The sequence below is a fragment of the Glandiceps talaboti genome, chromosome 12 (assembly GCF_964340395.1).
Source record: "Glandiceps talaboti chromosome 12, keGlaTala1.1, whole genome shotgun sequence".
NCBI classification, from domain to species: Eukaryota; Metazoa; Hemichordata; class Enteropneusta; family Spengelidae; genus Glandiceps; species Glandiceps talaboti.
In genome coordinates, this window is record NC_135560.1 from 23180491 (window position 1) to 23201384 (window position 20894).

Genomic DNA, 20894 nt, shown 5'->3' on the forward strand with positions numbered 1-20894 from the left:
CTATACTGTACCTGCTTGTTGGCTATCACTGCACCTGCTTGTTGGCTACACTGTACCTGCTTGTTGGCTATCACTGCACCTGCTTGTTGGCTACACTGTACCTGCTTGTTGGCTATCAACATGCTGTACTGTACCTGCTTGTTGGCTACACTGTACCTGCTTGTTGGCTATCAACATGCTGTACTGTACCTGCTTGTTGGCTACACTGTACCTGCTTGTTGGCTATCAACATGCTGTGCTATACCTGCTTGTTGGCTACCAACATGCTATACTGTACCTGCTTGTTCAAGGGTAACTAGTGTGGCCATCTCAATCAGATCTTTTTCTAGAAATGCACGATAATCATCTTCATAGATAGTTAAGTCTGGTAGAACAAAGCTGTATATAGGTGTATCTAACAACGCATGTGAATGGCTCTCTTCATCCATTTGAACCAGCTTTCTTGCCTCATCAACCAATGGCTGATTTGCTCTTGAAATACCTCGTGTTAACCGTTTTTCTGAAAATGAAAAAGTACAATGTGTGAAAAATGATAATAATTTCTTCTGCACAGATAATTATATCTTGGTATCTCTTTTATGTTTTTATCTTTTTCTCAATTTGAAAAGTTTTCAGCGTATATGTTGGGAGCTATTAAGTCTTTCAATCCATATAAATCATGGTATAATCCAGTTAATCTGTTCTATCACACTACTCTGGCTTAAGACATAAAGTTACAGATCAAACAGAGTGTTTTTCCCCTCCTATAGTACATACCTCTTGGTGATTCAGGAGCTGTTTCATCTATTGCAGAAGACCTTGCTAAAACTGCCTTCTTTCCTCCTGATAAGTTCCTACTTCCATTGACTTCGTCTGTTGCTAGTGGAGTGCGTTTCAATTTACTGGGGGAACTCATACCAGTTGATGTAGATTTTGATGTCACTGCAGTAGATGAGAGTGAGGCAGGTTTGGTGCTAGGTGGTAGTCTGGTCTTTGGTGGGGTGTCTTCTTTGTCCCAGGTTAATCTGTTGAAGTCCTTTCTAGCCTTCTCTAAATCCCATTGTTGTGCTGCATAGAAACAAATAAAATAGTGTCAATGGCTGAGCACAACTGAATACTATGCAAATACTATTTTTTTTTTTTTTTTTTTTTTTTTTTTATAGATTTTGATAACTGGGGCATCATTTTGTCTAGGTGGGTTGATCAGTATCTGGCACTATTACCATATCTGCACAGTACTCTGTGATTTAAACATTCAACATTTATCATTCTGAAAACTCTTTGGTACCAGAAGTAAAGGTGTAGACATATAACACAGAAATTTTTCTCAAATTCTCAAGTGCCAAAACTAATGTAAGTTGATGTAGATGTAGATGTATTTTCTGTTTTGTAAAATACACATGTATTGGAATCTACCATAATATAATATAATATAAATTTTAAATAGAATTTGCCCACAAGGACTTAAATGAGTCAAAGCACTGTAAAAATTAGTACTCCTGGTATGGACTCCTTATGCCACAATAGCCCCTTATACTTTCTCAACTCCCTGAAAGGATACATTAAAATCCATTACAGCCTCATGTATCATGGTACGGTAATACCAAATTAAATATAACATGTAATATATATAATGTACAGTAGAATGACTGATTGATATTTGTCTAACCTATATTTACCTTTACCATGGTATTTATAGTATCTCATCATTTCTATGATAAAAATAACTGAGTTGATCATACACTCATTGTAACTCAACTACCCTTTGATAGATGTATCACAGTAAGGTCTTTGAAGTCAATGACTTTTTCCATTTCTATCATGAATGTAACAGAAACTTTAGTCTATTTTGTTAAAATCAATGATAAAATAGGAGGTCCTTCTAGTACAAAGTTTTGAAATAGAGGTCAAAATGATATCAAAATTTAGTCATTTTAGAATCAAATATCATGATATGACTGCCAAATACTATATGTTAACGCTGTGGGAAACAAGTCTAAGTCGTGCCCCCCCCCCCCCCCCCCCACACACACACACATTACTTCTATGCGACAGAATGTAGACATTTTTAAAAAATTGGTGGCAACATATAAATACTAGTGTCTGTGATAAGGAAATTGCAGCTGAATTTCGGCAATTGAACCTGAAGATCCAGGTCAAGGCCAAAGGTCAATGTCTGAAAAGAAAGTTTAAACCTGGCAATATGGGAATAGACACTTGAATATAGTGAGTTTTACTACAAATATGGCTGCAATTCAGTAAAAGTGATATGAGCACCAAAAATAATGCTTGTGTATGGTTCTTTTCTTAAATATTACTTTGTAAACATGATTTAAAAGAAATTGGTAATATGTAAATACTACAATGTCTCTGTGATAGGCAGGCTTGATTTTGATAACTGACCCTGAAAGTCAAAGGTCAAGATCTCCAAAGATAGCTTACATCTATATAATATGGGGTAGACACTTGAATGGAATGTCTATATATTACACTTTTTGAGTTATCCAGTAATAATGATTTTTTAACTACAAATATGGTTGCCATTCAGTAAATGTGATCTCAACAGTGGAGTAAACTGGCTAGACGAGGGCTAGGAGGTACGACCAGCTAACAGTGTATCTCGACAGCACAGTAAACAGGCTATAGGGCAAGGAGGTACGATGGCTAATGATGTATCTCGACAGCACAGTAAACAGGCTAAATCACAATTCAAAGTATGGCACATAAATACAGTCATTATGAAATTACAGTCCATGTATCTCTTAATAACATAATTCCTAAGATGATTTGAAAATGTCTTTGATAAAAAAAGGTCAAAGGTCATTAAGGGCAAAATATAAAAGACAGATTAAAATCATTATGGCTTACAATCCAAGTTGATACATGTACACATCTGCTGAGGAAAATGAAACATAACACGGCGATGCAATCTCCATCTTTTGATAATACACACAAAATTGTACTTTGTAATTCATTTGATGACTCATCTTCTAAAAGGGGCAAGGAAAATAATATTTAAAGTCCATTGAGAACTTTTTAGATGTATTGGTTTCAAGGGTTATCAGAGGTATCTAAATTTAAATGCACAGTCATCAGAGACATGTTATGTTTGAAAAAATCTAACCTCAAATAATTGATAAAAAATGAGTAAATCTAATAAATGAAGTATGAACAAAATATCCTAGAATTTGTTTTCCTGTACATGTATTTAGGTTCAAAAGAATCTCAGCTGAATCAACCAAGATGATATCTTACCCACACTTCCTGTTATCACATGACTATGTTAAATTCTTTATGGTAGTAAAGAATGATTGGTAGTAATGAATGATTGAATATATATCTTTATTATATATACTTAATTTTATATCACTTCCCAATGTTTTAAATTTTTAATTGTTATTGTTCAGCGCTTTTGAATATTTGTTTTAAAATAGAAAGGGCGCTATAGAAAATAAATAAATAAATGTTAAATGTTAAAATTGAAACACCATGTATGCATTGAACATGATATTTTATCTTGAAATCATCTTTCACACATGACTACCCTTCACGATTAATTGGACAGGTGGAGAAAACAAAGTAATGAGATGTTTAAAACATGCTTTGATTATATAAACAGTGTTCTCCCTAGGTTTTTGTTATCAAATTTAAAAGGCCTCAAGTGATTGGTAGTCTCTTCATTTACATGTAAAGGATTGGAATCAAGTGTGTACTTACTAGGTACATGTATATCCTACAATGATGGATCTCATATTTTCATTTGAAATTTCAAAAGTGAAAAATATGTTGTATAATGTAGTGAAAGTCATTAATTTTACAGCTGGATGTTATATTAAATAATGATACACATTTTTATTAGTAAATCAAACGAAGTCAAACATTAATACTGAATTCTATGCATACATGTATCACACACCATTGAACCACATCCCAGGATTCTATGTATCATACACTAAACCACATCCCAGGATCCTATGACTGGCCCTAATCAAACTCCCTTCCCTAGCTTGATTTCTATTGTACTAATCTAGAATAGTTCATCAAACTACAGTCTTTCCCAAAGGGAGAAAAATTCTAGCATAATGTTCAGTAATTAATATTTGACGATGCTATGGATTCATAGCTGTAAGTCCCTTCTAACTAAATTACTCCCAAGTGGAGATGCCTACATTACTGTCGACATTTTCACTTCAGTGGATAATAAACACAAGTACTCTGTGACCTTACATCCTATGCTGTCAAGTACTGTTTTTGACTGCATGGATACATATATATGTACACTGTAAGTGTCAGGATGTATTTCCTTTCTACTCTCTAATATGATCATTACACCATGAAGTACAGTACTCATCAATCTCAAGTTCACAGTCTAATGCAAGTGCATATGTTCAAGTCCATATCAACCATCAATCATTCAACTGAGTACAAAACTATTTTACTAGCTCTATACATTCTAGTCTGGACACAAAACGATTTTTTTTTGAGATCATATCACACCACACTTCTATATAAAGTGTATAATTATTATGTATATAATTAGTAGGGTTTGTAAGCAGAACAAATATCAGTCTGACTATACACGAACACCAGTTTTAGTTGCAAACAGAAACAGGCCTTGAGGGAAATGTGATAGTGGGTGTCAAGGAAAACAAGCTGGACAGTTTCCGGAAGAAAAAAAATTCAGAACTTGTTTTCCTTCACACCCACTATAACTTAAGTACATGTAGTAGCCTGGAAATATATGAACATACATGTATTGATAAACACATACTCAAATCTGAGCCTGATTGGCCAATTTTCACAGCTGTTTGACTATTTTAAGTTAGAAAGGCCATGCATTGCATGGTTTAATGTAGAAATGGCTTTTCTATGTTTCCAAGTATTTGCAATGCATCTAAGATGAAGTTAATCGCACCTGTGACCCCCTTTATGGCAAGAAAAGTTCTTCAAACATTCAACTAACAAACAAGTACACCTAATATCTTACCAGTCTTAGCCTGTTTACTGCACTGTCAAGATACATCACTTGCTGGTCATTACGCCTAGCCCTTGTATTGTGCGAGATATGCAATGATGATATTATAAGGTACATGTATGACCAATGATGTATCTCAACAGTGCAGTAAACAGGCTATAGGGCTAGGAGGTATGACCAGCTAATGATGTATCTCAACAGTGCAGTAAACAGGCTATAGGGCTAGGAGGCAGACCAGCTAACGATGTATCTCGACAGCAGAGTAAACAGGCTATATTTCTCTAAAACCTGTTTGCATTGCCAACTAGTTTTATACAAAAGTACACTTTTTTTAAAAGAAAATTGTAATCTGTTTAAAATCAATGCAATGTACAGAATGAATGTAACTTTATCCCAGCATCAGTTTGAAATCAATTTGAAGTCAGTTCCTCTGTTTCCACATATACTAAAATCATAGAGTTTCTAATCGATAAAAATTGAATCAGTTTGAAACCACCTCAAGGGGATAGTTTTAAACCAATTCAAAGTAAATTGATTCAAAACTGGTTTAACATGGCATAGGGACAGGAGAACCAACTTTTATTCAATTTAGATTTTTTTGTTGGCTTTACGCACTTGAATCCTAACCTTGAGGTCATTTCCACCACCAAATTATCTTCCATATCTTGCTTATTGACAATGTACTGAGTACTTTGTATACTATACTGACATCTTTTATTCAAGGAACAACTTCACACTTTCCATATATATGTAATTCATCCAAAATGAATATAGCCATCATTGCTATTACAATAATTAGGTTTAATTATACACAGCAGGATCTCTTAGTCTTATCATGGAAGTATAACCCAAGGTCTTATCATCACATTGTCTTTGTCTATTTCACTGTCATTCAGATTTTCTCAATCTTTGAGTGAGAACTATTAACCTCCAAGTTTTGTTAATAGCCTCTGTTTTACAAATATTTCAACAATGAAGTTAGGAATTACTCCTAACTACTTTATAATAATCCATGTAATAAATGAAGTGTTATCATATCAATGATCTAATTTGTAACCTACCTCATCAAATCAAATTTGTTGTGTTTGACAGGATGAAAAAGTATAAAATTGATTCAAATCCATTACTAAGTTTTCTCATGGGGACAGAAACTGGTTTTCGAACTGATTCAGGTGGGGACAGACCTTTTTACTGCTTTCATTGAATGCAACCTCAACAGAACATTATCTGCTTGTAAAAGGGGAACGGGATCATGTGAGACATCAATTAATATCTCATCACTGTGTTTGGAGTGGTAGAACATGACAGAAAGTCTCAACACTGTCCTATTTACATACACCACATAAATTATCCTTTTGTTGACATTGTTTGTTCTACGATTAAAAATATACATTTACTCTCTTTTTCTCCTTTTTTTCTTGAAGTAAATTGTAAAGTCTGTATTAAGAATTGTTTTTTAGAACATTTAATGTTTTGTTTCAATGACAGCTTGTCTTTTGAAGTTTGTAGACATATGTCCTGATAAGTACACTTTGATGGATAAAATGTGACTTATGCTGATCATATCTCATGTGAGAATCACAGCTGTGGAACATTTCAAACTGTAGTACAAACATATCAAAGGCAAATATCTTGACACACTGCATTACTTTCGTATATATAATGTAGTACATCACTTTGAGGTATTAATCATATGGTAAATATTACAGTCCTCTGTGCAGTAGTAGACTCTCTTGTATAGCCCGATCACTTTGCAGAATTGTTGTGATCAAATAGATATGAGTTGTGTCAGAATCTATCTGTGTAGTATAGCCTCTGTCTACTCTGACACAAGTCATATCATAACTGCCGGTGGTTAAGTTGGAGTGGTTAGCTCATATCAGTAAACCTCTTCCCACTGCTGTCTGTGAGTTGGAACTCACCCAGGGCCAACTGGGTTTGATTAAAAATTAACAATTCATGTATGTAAGAAGGGTGATGCTCAGTTTGACTCTACCAAATAGCGTAGGTTTTATCTGACTCAGAGTCACCCTGACCTGACTACTGCAGTTTCCTCCTATTTCAACACTTGGGCACTGCACAAGTGGCAATCATATTTGAATTTCTAAATTTGATTTGAATGAATACAGTGTATATTATAATATCAGTTCTATATAGTTACATTTAGTATATTGACTTATCAATTTAAGACTGTATGTAAATGTTTATACCAATGCAAGGCAATGGAAATGACTAATTACAGGGACAGAATGTAACATTATGGTTCTTGGTAGTTACTTGTTTGTTTCATATTAAAATATTTCTATACATATGTCATCCCAACATTTCTAGCATATGGTACAGATCACACCAGGTATTCGGATGCAATATGAAAATTACAATGTGATAGATTTTTGGAGATACAATGACAGCCTAAGTTTAAAAAAAACCACCTTTGTGAATATTTTACCATCTCTAGCCACTGGGTTATTCAGAAAATTGGTAGCCTGCTCACTTTGCAGAATTGTCATGTACAAATAAATGTGAGCTGTGAGAGTCTATTGTATCTTTCAATCTCACAGCCAGCTTGCTAAATGTACTGTCATCATCAATATGTGTCTGGGTATGTTTGGAGACTAACTTTAAGCAAAGTGAGACCACAGCATGCAACACACAATGTTACTTTAATCACAGAAGGTGAAAGACTATATAGAAGAAAGCACACATCACACTAAATTCAAGAGTAATTAAGACATACACATGGTAGCCATACTTTGTGTATGGAATTCTTTACCACTGGACATACATGTAAATAGGCAAGCATCAAATCTGGACACTTTCAAGAAGACACATCTGTTCAAACAAGCATTTTGTGTGGATGAACCCTTTTAAAGTTTAACCATCATTGAATAAGAGCAACATGTATAGTTATGGAGTCTGGCACAATATAAATTCTTTAAATTTCTGATTGGTTGATTGATTAATTGGTATCGAAATAACAGTACAATACATTGTATAGCAGCATACTTTTATATGGACTTCAGCTCTAAGGATTTACATTATAAACACTTAGGAAATAGTGATATGTGTACATGACATATAGTAGAAAACTTAGGAAATAGTGATATGTGTACATGACATATGGTAGAAAACTTAGGAAATAGTGATATGTGTACATGACATATGGTAGAAAACTTAGGAAATTGTGATATGTGTACATGACATATGGTAGAAAACTTAGGAAATTGTGATATGTGTACATGACATATGGTAGAAAACTTAGGAAATTGTGATATGTGTACATGACATATGGTAGAAAACTTAGGAAATTGTGATATGTGTACATGACATATGGTAGAAAACTTAGGAAATTGTGATATGTGTACATGACATGGTAGAAAACTTAGGAAATTGTGATATGTGTACATGACATATGGTAGAAAACTTAGGAAATTGTGATATGTGTACATGACATGGTAGAAAACTTAGGAAATAGTGATGTGTACATGACATGGTAGAAAACTTAGGAAATAGTGATATGTGTACATGACATATGGTAGAAAACTTAGGAAATTGTGATATGTGTACATGACATATGGTAGAAAACTTAGGTTGCTATGCACTCAATGGCATCTCGAGGGATCTTGTGAGATCTTCTGCGAGACTACATGACATATGCTAGGAGGAGTAGATTAACATCTAAGAATGATACATTTATAGTAGGTGTGAAAAGTTCACAGTTTGAATTATACATGACACAAGTCTAGGACCCAAGGTGTATGAATAACCACTCAAAGCTACTTAGCTACCTGGCTTGGCAATGTCTTTCACCAAAACAAGCTACATGCAGTGTATTGTGTCAGATAGCAAAGTCTCTGGGCTATTAATAGCATGTACATATAGAAGTATATGGTACTACACACAAGGTGCAGATTAGCCTGGAATCCATGCGCATGGGGATTTGAAGTTTTAGTTTCCCCTCAAACTAAAACTTAAAATCCTCATCCACATGGATTCAAGGCTAGATGCAGATACAATAATTATATGTTAACGTCCATAAGGCCTAATAAAAAAAATTGTGTGGTTCCGATTACGCTCAATTTTAGAATAGGTGGGTTAGGCAGATTTTTTAATTTATTTTATTACATTTTTTTTCATGTGTGAGTGTCTAGTTCAGGTTTTCCATTGTTTTCCAAATGGTCTCTGTGTTATTTATTTATTTCTTATTATCAGATGTACAGCCATTACAGATTGGAAGAACAGTTTTATATTGTCTTTTAAAGTTAGTATCAGTTTCCATGTCCACTATTTCCCATGCAACTTCACAATTTTTACAATTTTATTATTTTTTTCTTAAATATATTTTTTAAAAAGTTAAGGATCAACAGGGAAAAACGAGGTGGGGTCGGGTAACCAGAACTAAACAATTATTTTTTTTAGGCCTAACCATACTAATACTATTAACATTTGAGATTGTGAAGTCAGGGACAAACTTCCTGGTGAAGTTTGCTTTGTTTATTTCAAGTGGTAATATCTCTTTTGACTTGTTGCAAAAAGTATTTTAGAACTGCAGACAGTATGGCTAGTACAATGCAGTTACATTATAAATTTGTGTGTGTGTGTGTGTGTGTGTGTGTGTGTGTGTGTGTGTGTGTGTGTGTGTGCGTGTGTGTGTTTGTTAGTGAGTGTGTGTGTTTACATGTGTATGATTTGATATTTTGATGTGAAAATACAAGTTCATTTGATATACATGTAGTTACCTTATCACAACAGTACTTAATGAATCAAATTTCACATCTCCCAGAGAAATATTTGTTTCCATGGTAACATTATAAGTACTTGATTGATATGATTACTCAGAAGATTCTATATCTTACATGATTCTTTCTGATATTGTCAACACCTCTCTATAACAGACAGACAGCGAGACAGAAAGACAGCGAGACAGACAGCGAGACAGACAGACAGACAGACAGACAGACAGACAGACAGACAGACAGACATTTCACCATTTCTTACATGTAGATTCACTGACCATTGCTTTCAACAACTAGAAATAAATCCAGTCTGGAGACTGAGGAATCTCCCTAAGGTTGAAAATTGAACTACAGTTGCTGATCAATCCATATCCCTAGCTGTGTTTTCTACTAAATAACATTAATTTTCACCTACATGTAGTTTTCTATACAGGTATTCATGTACATAGTATTACATGTACATGTACACATACAGAACTCCTGCCAGTCTTCTAAATGATGGTTTCATAACACAGATGCCTTGTCAGCAAATCACCAGTTCCAATAGCTTATCCTCTGTCCCTGTCTGTCTGTCTGTCTGTCTGTCTATCTATCTATCTATCTATCTGTCTGTCTGTGTCTCTGTCTTTCTTTCTTTCTCTTCCTCCCTTTTCATATCCTGTTCTCTAGTGAAATGCCCACAGGTACTAGGTATAGTACTGTTCACAGGTAGGCTATTTATATTCTTTCAAACAACCAAGGTCCTAGAACAATCTGGTCTAACTACTGCTTAATTACACGGGCATCTATAGCTTTCAACAACTAGAAATATATCCAGTCTGGAGACTGGGAAATCTCCCTAAGGTTGAAAATTGAACTACAGTTGCTGATCAATCCATATCCCTAGCTGTGTTTTCTACTAAATAACATTAATTTTCACCTACATGTAGTTTTCTATACAGGTATTCATGTACATAGTATTACATGTACATGTACACATACAGAACTCCTGTCAGTCTTCTAAATGATGGTTTCATAACACAGATGCCTTGTCAGCAAATCACCAGTTCCCATAGCTTATCCTCTGTCCCTGTCTATCTATCTGTCTGTCTGTCTGTCTGTCTGTCTGTCTGTCTGTGTCTCTGTCTTTCTTTCTTTCTCTCCCTCCCTCTTTCTCATATCCCATTCTCTAGTGAAATGCCCACAGGTATAGTACGGTTCACAGTAGGTTATTTATATTCTTTCTAACAACCAAGGTCCTAGAATAATCTGGTCTAACTACTGCTTAATTACACGGGCATCTATAGCATACATGTATTATTTAAATTCATCAACACTTTCATTTCATTTCATTTTTTGAAATATCTGCATGTATGTATACATTTTTTTCTTATCTCTCCAGGTCACCCATGTCCTGAGTTATGAAATGACATACAATGTATAGCATTTCATGAACAATATTTATATTTCCCTTCAATATTCAATATCCGTATGCATCATTAATAACATTAACAATACACAATATACAATGCTCCACCAATGGAACTGTAATATGGGGCATGTAATGTGCAGTGCACAGTGACTTTTTTTTTCATCAGCGTTTTGCTTCACGTCATAACATATCTATAACCCTGCAATCACTATACACACTGAACTGAACTATGAGATAGGACAGAATACAGAGCATTTGAATGTCTTAGATTGAAGTTAGAAGTCAGCAGGTTGACCATAACTATTAGTCAGTAGCTGTGTGCCCTCTAATAAAAAAACTTTTCTTTTTTTTGGATCAAAATGCTAAAAATTTGGTTTCTCTGTTATTCATCAACGACTGTAATAAGGGGTAATCTAGTGCATCACAAGGAATTGTTGAATTCTTTCCAACACTCTCGGGGCAACTCTTAGAAGAGTTATTCCCAAAACATCAGCTCCAATACTCTCAGTGGTGTGAGGATTCAACTCTTTAGAAGTGTTATTCCCAAAACATCAGCTATTTCAAAGTTTATTTGAACTAAGAACATTTTGACAAGTTTTTATCTTAATCTGGTCTTGGTAGCATTTTCATATATTTTCAATAACTGCTGTGAAACAGTGATGTTTGTTAGTGACTCATCGTATTAGCTTTAGCAGACACACTGGTCAATAGGCTTGATACATATTTCTACAATTTCTTTGAAGGACGTTAAACTATTTCCATCCTGAATATTGATTTTACAATGGGTTAGTCTTTGCATATCAATAAGTACGGTCACATGGGTTATTTCTATCACCAGCAACCTTACTGCTGTAATCTTTTTAGTACTTAATAATAAATTGAAATGCACAACACCAACCACTGCCAATACGTGATGGATTTCACATTAATGAGATTTAAGATTTCAATTTAATTCCTGAGAAATAACGACCTGTGCTCTATTTAAAAATTGTGGATTAGATATCAAGCAAGTTACATGATAGACTGGGACATAAATTAACTTACAGTACTGTGTCTAAGCAACATACCTTCACTTCGCCATTCACATGTGTGTGTGCTGGTATTTTTATGATATTTTTAAACCCACAAAACAACAAAACATGGATGAAGTATTTTGCTTTAAACAGAGGTCTATTTAGGGTCAACAGAATAAAAAGAAACCACATACCACAAGAAGCCACTTCAGTACATAGATGTACTTTGCTCTGCTTACCTTCTGGGCTCCTGTCTAACTATCTAATCTGCATATCCAGTTATTCATTAGTGTGTGCTTAATGATTGAGTTGTCCTTATCACAGCTGACACTTGAAATGGTTTGGCTGTGTTCAGGTGCTCACTAATACACACACACACATACATGATTATATGTGCATGGACACTCCGTCTATAAATCTACATGTGCAAAATATGCTAGCGGCAACTATTCTGTATTTCAGTCGTTGACAATCTAATGTTTCAATTTAGGACACGTCTACATCAACACAGTCACATATTTTAAGTTCACTACACTTGTGGCTGATGATACCAATCAGCTTAAAGTTAAGGGGTCTAATCCATCCTATCAGTAACATCACCTTAACATGAACTCCCTAGATTGATTACATTCTGTTCTATAAAGGTAACATCGTCCTCTCTTCATCCATTCAGACACCTACTGTTTATAGTATAGCCATCCAGTGTGCCCTCTCATGGTAGCCAAATTTTGTTGTTGTGAGTCAAAATGAGAAAAATCGAAATTTCTTGTGAGTCACCACATAGTAAGAGATAGGAGAACACCAAATTTTGGTGCGTCACTAGAAATTGTGTGCGTCTATGGCACGTCAAATTTGCTTAGAAGGCACACTGTAGCCATCTGAGCATTTCAGCACATCTATTGCCAAGTCATGTACAAAATGCAGAATGGATAAACCAGTGTGTGTGGGGAAATTGGTTTATAATCCAAAACATGGCCCTGATGTAGGATGACTCCTATAGATATAATTACGACAATGTGGAGTAGCCTAAATACTGAATCATGCATACATTTACATGTACACCAATAATTATAGCCATACACTTGTTAAAGTGTATGGATGAGGATTGCGTATTTCTTTGAATTTTTAATTTATAAAACAATGTTATCATGGCTTCCTACTTGAAAAATCAATATGAAACAACATATACCAAGTCCTTGTTTGTAACTCTATAGATTGCAATATGTATGTAAAATGTTTGTTACTGTACATACAATAACAAACTTTTTTTTATTGTAACACATGTTTTAGCTTTTTGCAATGTAATGAGCTACAAGCACACATTTGTTCAATGTTGTTTCACATTGATTTTTCAAGTAGGATGCCATGATAAACTTATTTCATAAATTGAAAAATCCAAACTAAATACAAATCCTCATCCATATGGTCACTTTAACATGTACCTTAAACTCAGACAAAATGACAAGGTAGCCATGTTTTAAAGTTAATCTCTATACCTTTACAAATACATAATGTATCATGAATATTTGTCTTTACAATGATAATGGAATTTGAACTTCAAACTGCACTGTACATGTTTTTGTAGGAGGGATTGTTACGTTTATGTATTTTCAGACATTTCATATTTGATATTTGAACATGATATTGTGACAGTAATTTTACATTTCATTTGTACTATACAGCTACATGTATAGCATGTTGCTTGCCATCATCCATCCGTCCATCCATCCATCCATCTGTCCATCCATCCATCTGTCAAGACGTCCATCCGTCCATCCACCCGTCCATCCATCCATCCACCGTCCATCCATCCGTCCGTCCATCCATCCATCCAGCCATCCATCCATCATACATTTATAGAGCACAGGGTGTTTAAAGTGCCCTTGTGAAAGATGACTCTGATTTCCTGAATGTCTCAAGAGTGGACAATTTATGTAGTATTACTTAGGTATTTGATGACAGTCTTACCTTCCAAGAGATCCCTTGCCAATCCAGGTTCAGCTTTGGTGACATTGATGAAGTCTGATAATATACTATCTTTGACTGGTGAGTTGATATTACGTGCCATGGCTGTCACCAATGACCACTCACTTGGATGTAAAATGCTCAATCTTTCATCAATCCACCTACATTTGTATCATCTTGTTAACTAAATAAATCTGTAAAAAGATGAAAATATGATTTATTATTCAACTTTGGGATGACTTAAAACAAAGATCAAATTCTAAAAGGCAGAAATGGGGAAAATATGGGAGAATTACCATATTTCTATATGAGGTTGAAAACTCTGAAAAAAACTTCAGAATCCCCCTTGATTTATTATTATTGACACATAACAATAACACATAACAATGTTCAGAATCAATAGAAACAAACACAAGTGGTGCTTTTGGTGATTGACTTCAGCAATTGCAGCCCTACATTTTGAAAACCACAAACTTATATGTACAAATCACTGAACACAAACAATCCAAAGTTCATTATCTATATACCTTAGTAAGCATTCTCACCAGCCACAGTACAACTTTTCTGCTGACGTAACGAAAATAATACTCTGGCTTCTTCCACAGTACTACTATTCAGTATTTTGTAAAAGTAATAAATATTCATGAGCAATGACATAACAACAATCCAACCAATCAACGACCTACTTATCAAAATATGTTTTCTAACATGTACAAATCTATGTATGATGCATGTGATGTTTTGACGGTGAACTAAATGTTACTATTTGTCACTGTGAAATAAAGAACTAAATTAAGTAGTCTGTAGATGCCACTGTGAGTAAATTTAAGTTTTACAGGGCCATTCACTTGAAGCAAAGGTATTTTCTGACTATCAAGAGAGTGTAACACAGGTGGACGGCATGAACAAGTATTGACAAATGCACTGTGTATCAGTGTAAAGTGGGCAATATTTAAGGCATATGTAACGTAACAGGTCTCATTTCAAAACCACTAAGATAACCAACATTAGCAGTTCAAGAGTACAAAGCAAGAAATAGCAAAGATTTGTTGGAAATTGTCAATTTTGTGCTGAAATTATTATACATGCACTGCACTGAGTAGTACAGGGCACCGTAAATATAGTCTCAGAGTCCTGAGTACACTGAGTTAAACTGTCGTGCAAATAGATTTGTAGCATACACACTTTGTAGCATTCAGCCAGGTTTCATTCCTTGTAAAATCAAGAATGTTTTGTAAACAACACATCAATAACTAAGGTTGTAAATAATATGCGAACTTGCATGAATCAGCCAATCTCAGTTTGTTGTAACCCAGTTACATTACATGTACGTGTTTGCATGGCTGTAACTTGACAATTACAAATTCGCATCTGACAATATACAGCTTCGGTTAAATCCATACTGTAATTCAGTACTTCCACAGACAGGCAAGATTTATAAGTCGTTATTTTCTGTTCAAATCATTCTAAGCTTGTCCAGATGATGACAAAATCAAATTTTGACAACAAGAACCAAAGCTTTTTTCAGTTTTCAGTGTACATGTACATATCCCCAGGATCACATGGTATGTATGTGACAATCTGATTGGTTGTAGTGTTGATTATATTTTAATGACAGTGCATTACCACCATGGTTGTAAGATATACTGCTGTCCATGCATGTACCTAAGGATATATTGCATGGAGCTTTCACCTCTAAGTGTTTGTACATGTCTACTCTGTTCCTGACACTTTTGACACAGTGCATGACTTTGTTGATATAACAAATATTCCATGTCTAGGAATAGCTTCAGTTGTACGGGGTCGACCCCTTCACATTTGTCATCCTGATCCATGTAGCCTAGCTAGAGCTGCAGATGTACAGTATGTGCATGTGCTATACAGGATGGAGAGACCTTCCTTTGATTCAAAAGCCACTGAAACAAAGTCTACATTCATACATAGGTTATAGTGTTCTTCCCAGGTTTAATAGACTGCAAGGATGGTGTGCTAATTTGAATACTAATTTGCATATAAATAACATTGTAATTTGCATAATAGGCATGTCTTCAACACTCATGGCACTGAAACATACATGTACATGTACTCTGACATGTTCATATGTAACACATACACACATGGACATTGGGATCAGCCAATTGTCTTCACATGAATTATAACGTTGTCATTCAAAGACTACTAAAACTCCAGGATGGTAGAACACATTTGAAGCATGGCAGAAACCTGCCAAGCATTGTAGCCTGGGTTGCAAGGATGACTATAGCACCAAGCTTTCTCTATAGTGGGGAGAACACTGGGTTCTCTTAGCTTCTTCCACTTTTCACATAGTCCGTCCAGTTTATTCAACATCTCCAGCTAAATTTGGATCATTCTGTTAAATCCAGTTATACATGTAGTTCACCCTCAACACCTTGTTGATATTGGTTTGCAGTTAAGAAAGTAATCATTATACACACCCACAACCACATATATTCTGAACACTCTTGATTCACTCTTTTCAGTAAAATTGGTAACATTTTTTTCTCAATCAACAAGGGGCATTGAACGCGGTCTATAACCTTATAAATGAAGGACACATGATTTGTTTAAAACATGTCTGTTTCTCTATCAAAGTGGAAGCACTATGATTCATATATACATTTGTAGATTCCCTTCTAGAATCTTCTATGATCAGTATAGTGTTTTCGAAAGTCTACATGAATAAAAATGCACTAAACCTTATAAATTGTGTATTCCCTAATTACGGTCATTCACATCTTCTGCTTGATACTGTGACAAACACCTTGTGGCTATAGCACACAGGTCATCATCTCCCAAACCTGCCACTCCATTCACATCATCCCACCACTGCAGCGTATGAAGGATTCCTGTCACACCAAACAATCAGGCTCTATTCACATCAAACAGCCAAGTGTGTGTACAAGTGACACTCTTTCTGTCTGACCACCATCTCATTTCAAAAACAAGACACTAACAGAAATCAGACTCTATTCACATCAAACAGCCAGGTATGTGTAGAAGTGACAATCTTTCCATCTAACCACCATCTCATTTCAAAAACAAGACACAAACAGAAATCAAAGTCCATTCACACTGAAGAATCAGACTTGTGTAACAAGTGACAATCTTGCCTTCAACATGTATACTTACCATCACATTTTAAAAACACAATACAAAGAGAAATACAGAAATTGTTGAAGATGCTTTTTAAAAAGGTCAATAAACTTGACTGATCATAGTTAACTTTATCCTTGAAATTGGTGACAATTAGCTATGAACAAAACAACAAAATAAATGATTACAACATAATACACAAGGACAACTTTCATAGAAATGTTGGCATCATAAACAGTGAGTTGTCTACTTTAGAATCGCAATTGTGAAGTCCATAAATTCTTAACCTCCAGCATTCTATAGTTCACAATCTTGCAAACCTTGAAGTCAAGCCAGATGCTTTATTACATGTATTATTCAACCTTTGGTAAAGCCTTCATCAAATTATGATAATAAAATAAAAATCATTCAATCAATCAATCAAACAAACAATCAATATTTCCTTATTCACGTTCATTGATTTTTTTATTGAATATGCTTTCTACGACACATTTTTGCAATATATCAATAATATATTTCAGACTTATTTAATATGATTAAAGTTGTTGACATTTTTCCTATTGGTGGATTGTTGTTTTTGTTTCAGCAAAGTGTTACCATTTTTAATATTTTTAACATTTTTATTTCATTTTATTGTATTTTCTTTGAGTTGTTTCATCAACACAGCCGGTAAAAAGTCAAATTTTTAAAATTGTTATCTTTCCCATTTTTATGCACAAATTATGTTTGTGCAGGTACATAATTTAATATAAAAATAATAATCTTTATTCATCCAAATAAATTCGTAAATTTGTTGAATGGTCGCCACAGGAGCAGTGCCCTAGTGTTGAAGAAGCAGGAAGAAACTGAAGTACCTAGGGAAAACCTGCGTTGTTCGACAGCCCTGGGGTCAAACTGAGTATCACTTGTCTTACATACATGTACAGATACTGTTTGTATATTGTAATTACATTATTCCCCAAGAAAATACCCACGACATGAGCAAGTGGTGTGGGTCATGCACAACACCCCAAATACCACTGTGCACAGCCTTCAAGTAATGTACTGTACATATAAACAAGCCCTGGTTAAAAAATGCAAGAAAATCGACTTCGACATTTCGACTATTTATATAGGACAATTTTAGGTGCTTTGGTATCATTGAGGTATCATATCCTATTTAACAAAATTGACATATTATTTTGTCATTACAATATATATACTTACTATTATGATGTGATATGTCAATAACATGTTTACCACAGACATGTACATATATAACAACATTGCAGCACACAACGACCGTAAAGGCACGCAGTCATGCTTGAAAATCTCACTAATAAATTTCCCAAGTCAAATATCACTCATGCATGGAGCCAACCTGTTTCTTACACAAATTACTTTGTGTATAGCTCCCCATGGTTAATTCAATATTGATTTTTTTTTCATAATTCACCTCGGCCAGTAGTATGAAACTCATGCATGATATATCAAACAAGATCAAGGTTATTTGACGACATTAAACAGTTTTTCCTCTCTGTGCTTTTAAAAGTGTGTTTGTAAAGAAACAAAGAAAGGAATGAGCTTGTCATTTGTAAATGATCAGTATTAGACAACTTACATCTGACATAAAAATAGTCTACCACTCTAACATTCATAAACATATTTTTTACAAATGAAACCATTCACCACATAATTGTCATTAGCTGATAATACTGTGCAAGAATTCTATTCATACTGCATTGTAATTGAATACAAAGACATTCTGACTTTAAAGTCTGATACAGTATGATGTTGCCAGTTAATTAATTAATGCATCAATATACATGTACGTGACACCGACGGTCCTGACAACAGAAAAATAAGATCCAACATAATCTATCCATATAAAACCTATACCATACTTTTAGGTTATGATTGTCATGTGTTTATGACATTCTCAGACAAGTTATTACTATAATCTATTAATCACGTACAAGAAAGCATTTCTACAAGTATATGTACAATGTACTCAAAACTATATACATCATGTATTATTACATATGCACCGAAGTTTATACTTGCACTGTAGCATGATGATATGCAAATGATATGTAAATGAGAGCACAACCATTCATTGTACATGTAAGTGCACAATAAGAAATGTTCTGAGTAAACATATGTAATGATAACAGAACCCATTCTGTATGAGTGCCAGTGGGAATATTTAGGGGTATTTGCAGGGGTGCTTGCAGTGTTTTCTGCTGCACTGACTACACTCGTGTAAAGTATGTCACAGAGGACACTGCAAGCACTGGTGCAAATACCCTGATACCTGAGCATGTCACACTTGCACTCACACGTCATGAGGTTCTCTCATCATTAATTAAAGTCAATTTCCTCCCCCACATGGGGGAGGGGGGGGGGGGTGTCACCGACTGTCCTTCTTTCCATGTGGCAATCACATTCCTCCATTTCTGCCTGTTCCCATGCATAGTCATTGATGATTAATCCAATCTGTTTACAGTGTAGTTCTGTCATAGCTTAACGCTACAAGTAGAAATGTATGATAGTGTTTTGACAATTCATATTATTACATCCTATACGACAGACATGCCATCTTTACAATGTTTGATAAACATGTCACATTGTGTTAACCGTCTGTTGACAGCATGAATTGTAGTACATTGTATATATACTGTACTGCATAATATGCATTACATGTATACATGTAAAAAAGTTAACCCTTCACTCAGTTTGATCCGTCAGTCTGTGATGCATGCTCAGAGTCCTTTGGACACAGGAGCAGTATAGACATTCCTTCACTGCATAATATTAATAACACTGCGACCAGTTACTTACATGTATCCAACATTTCCTACATAGTGAGGTTGAAACTAATATTTACAAATTTGTGACTGACAATCACAATAATGAAATGAACACAAACCATGATGTATGTAGCCTAGACATACCAATTGTCCTATGAGAAAATTACAGTAAAAGACTGACATTTGACTGCAGATCTCTTAGTTTGGTTAGATACTTGTACCTGTATTGTGTCTATAGCATATACAAATATGTCTTATATTAGACAATCTAGTAGACATCCATTTGGACTCATTAAGCAATAGACAAAGGACTTCTAGTTGCTTTACAAACATAGAAGACAATGGGATGGTTACAATGGTGATACTAGTACTTTGCATTTATTTTGTGTTCTGCGACTGAAAATTTGGTGATAATGTGTGATTTAACTGTCATTTATGTTTAATATGTAATTGTCTTGTGATGGGTTTACTTGGTCAAGTTACAGAGTATATTACAGATTATCAATTTTTGCCATCATTTCTGGTAAAATCGACTGAATTCATCACATTTGTCAAGAAATTGAATTGAAAGAGAACACAAGACGAAAAATCGACCTATCGATCTGACTTGTGAAACTGGGATTTATCATAGACAATGCCTATTTTAAAATGTGATGTTAATCCAACCCACATCATTTCAAAAGTTTCCTGTCCCTCTCTCTTTCCAACATCTATGTTCAAACATAATTTATGAAAAATCATGGCATCAGCTGCAATTTGGAACATTTTGACTCATATTTTGTCGGCCCCATAGAACTAGTGACAAACATGTAGACCTAGTTTGCCATGACGTAGAACGACCAGGGTATATAAATCCATACTTTCAATTCAAAACTAATAATTTGGCTTGTGTATGGTATATATATAGTAAAG

The 20894-nt window shown here is 34.7% G+C and overlaps 1 protein-coding gene across 1 annotated transcript in view; it reads right to left on the reverse strand.

Moving 5' to 3' along the window:
• LOC144443237 (OTU domain-containing protein 7B-like) overlaps positions 1–20894 on the reverse strand; it is a 39258-nt gene that overhangs the window by 8134 nt on the left and 10230 nt on the right. Inside the window, exons 2-4 of the mRNA XM_078132657.1 lie at positions 14083–14273; positions 757–1047; positions 278–499 (exon numbers count right to left, since the gene is read on the reverse strand). Coding sequence (XP_077988783.1) covers positions 278–499; positions 757–1047; positions 14083–14182 — 613 coding nt within the window. The 5' untranslated portion in view covers positions 14183–14273. The remainder of the gene's footprint in view (positions 1–277; positions 500–756; positions 1048–14082; positions 14274–20894) is intronic.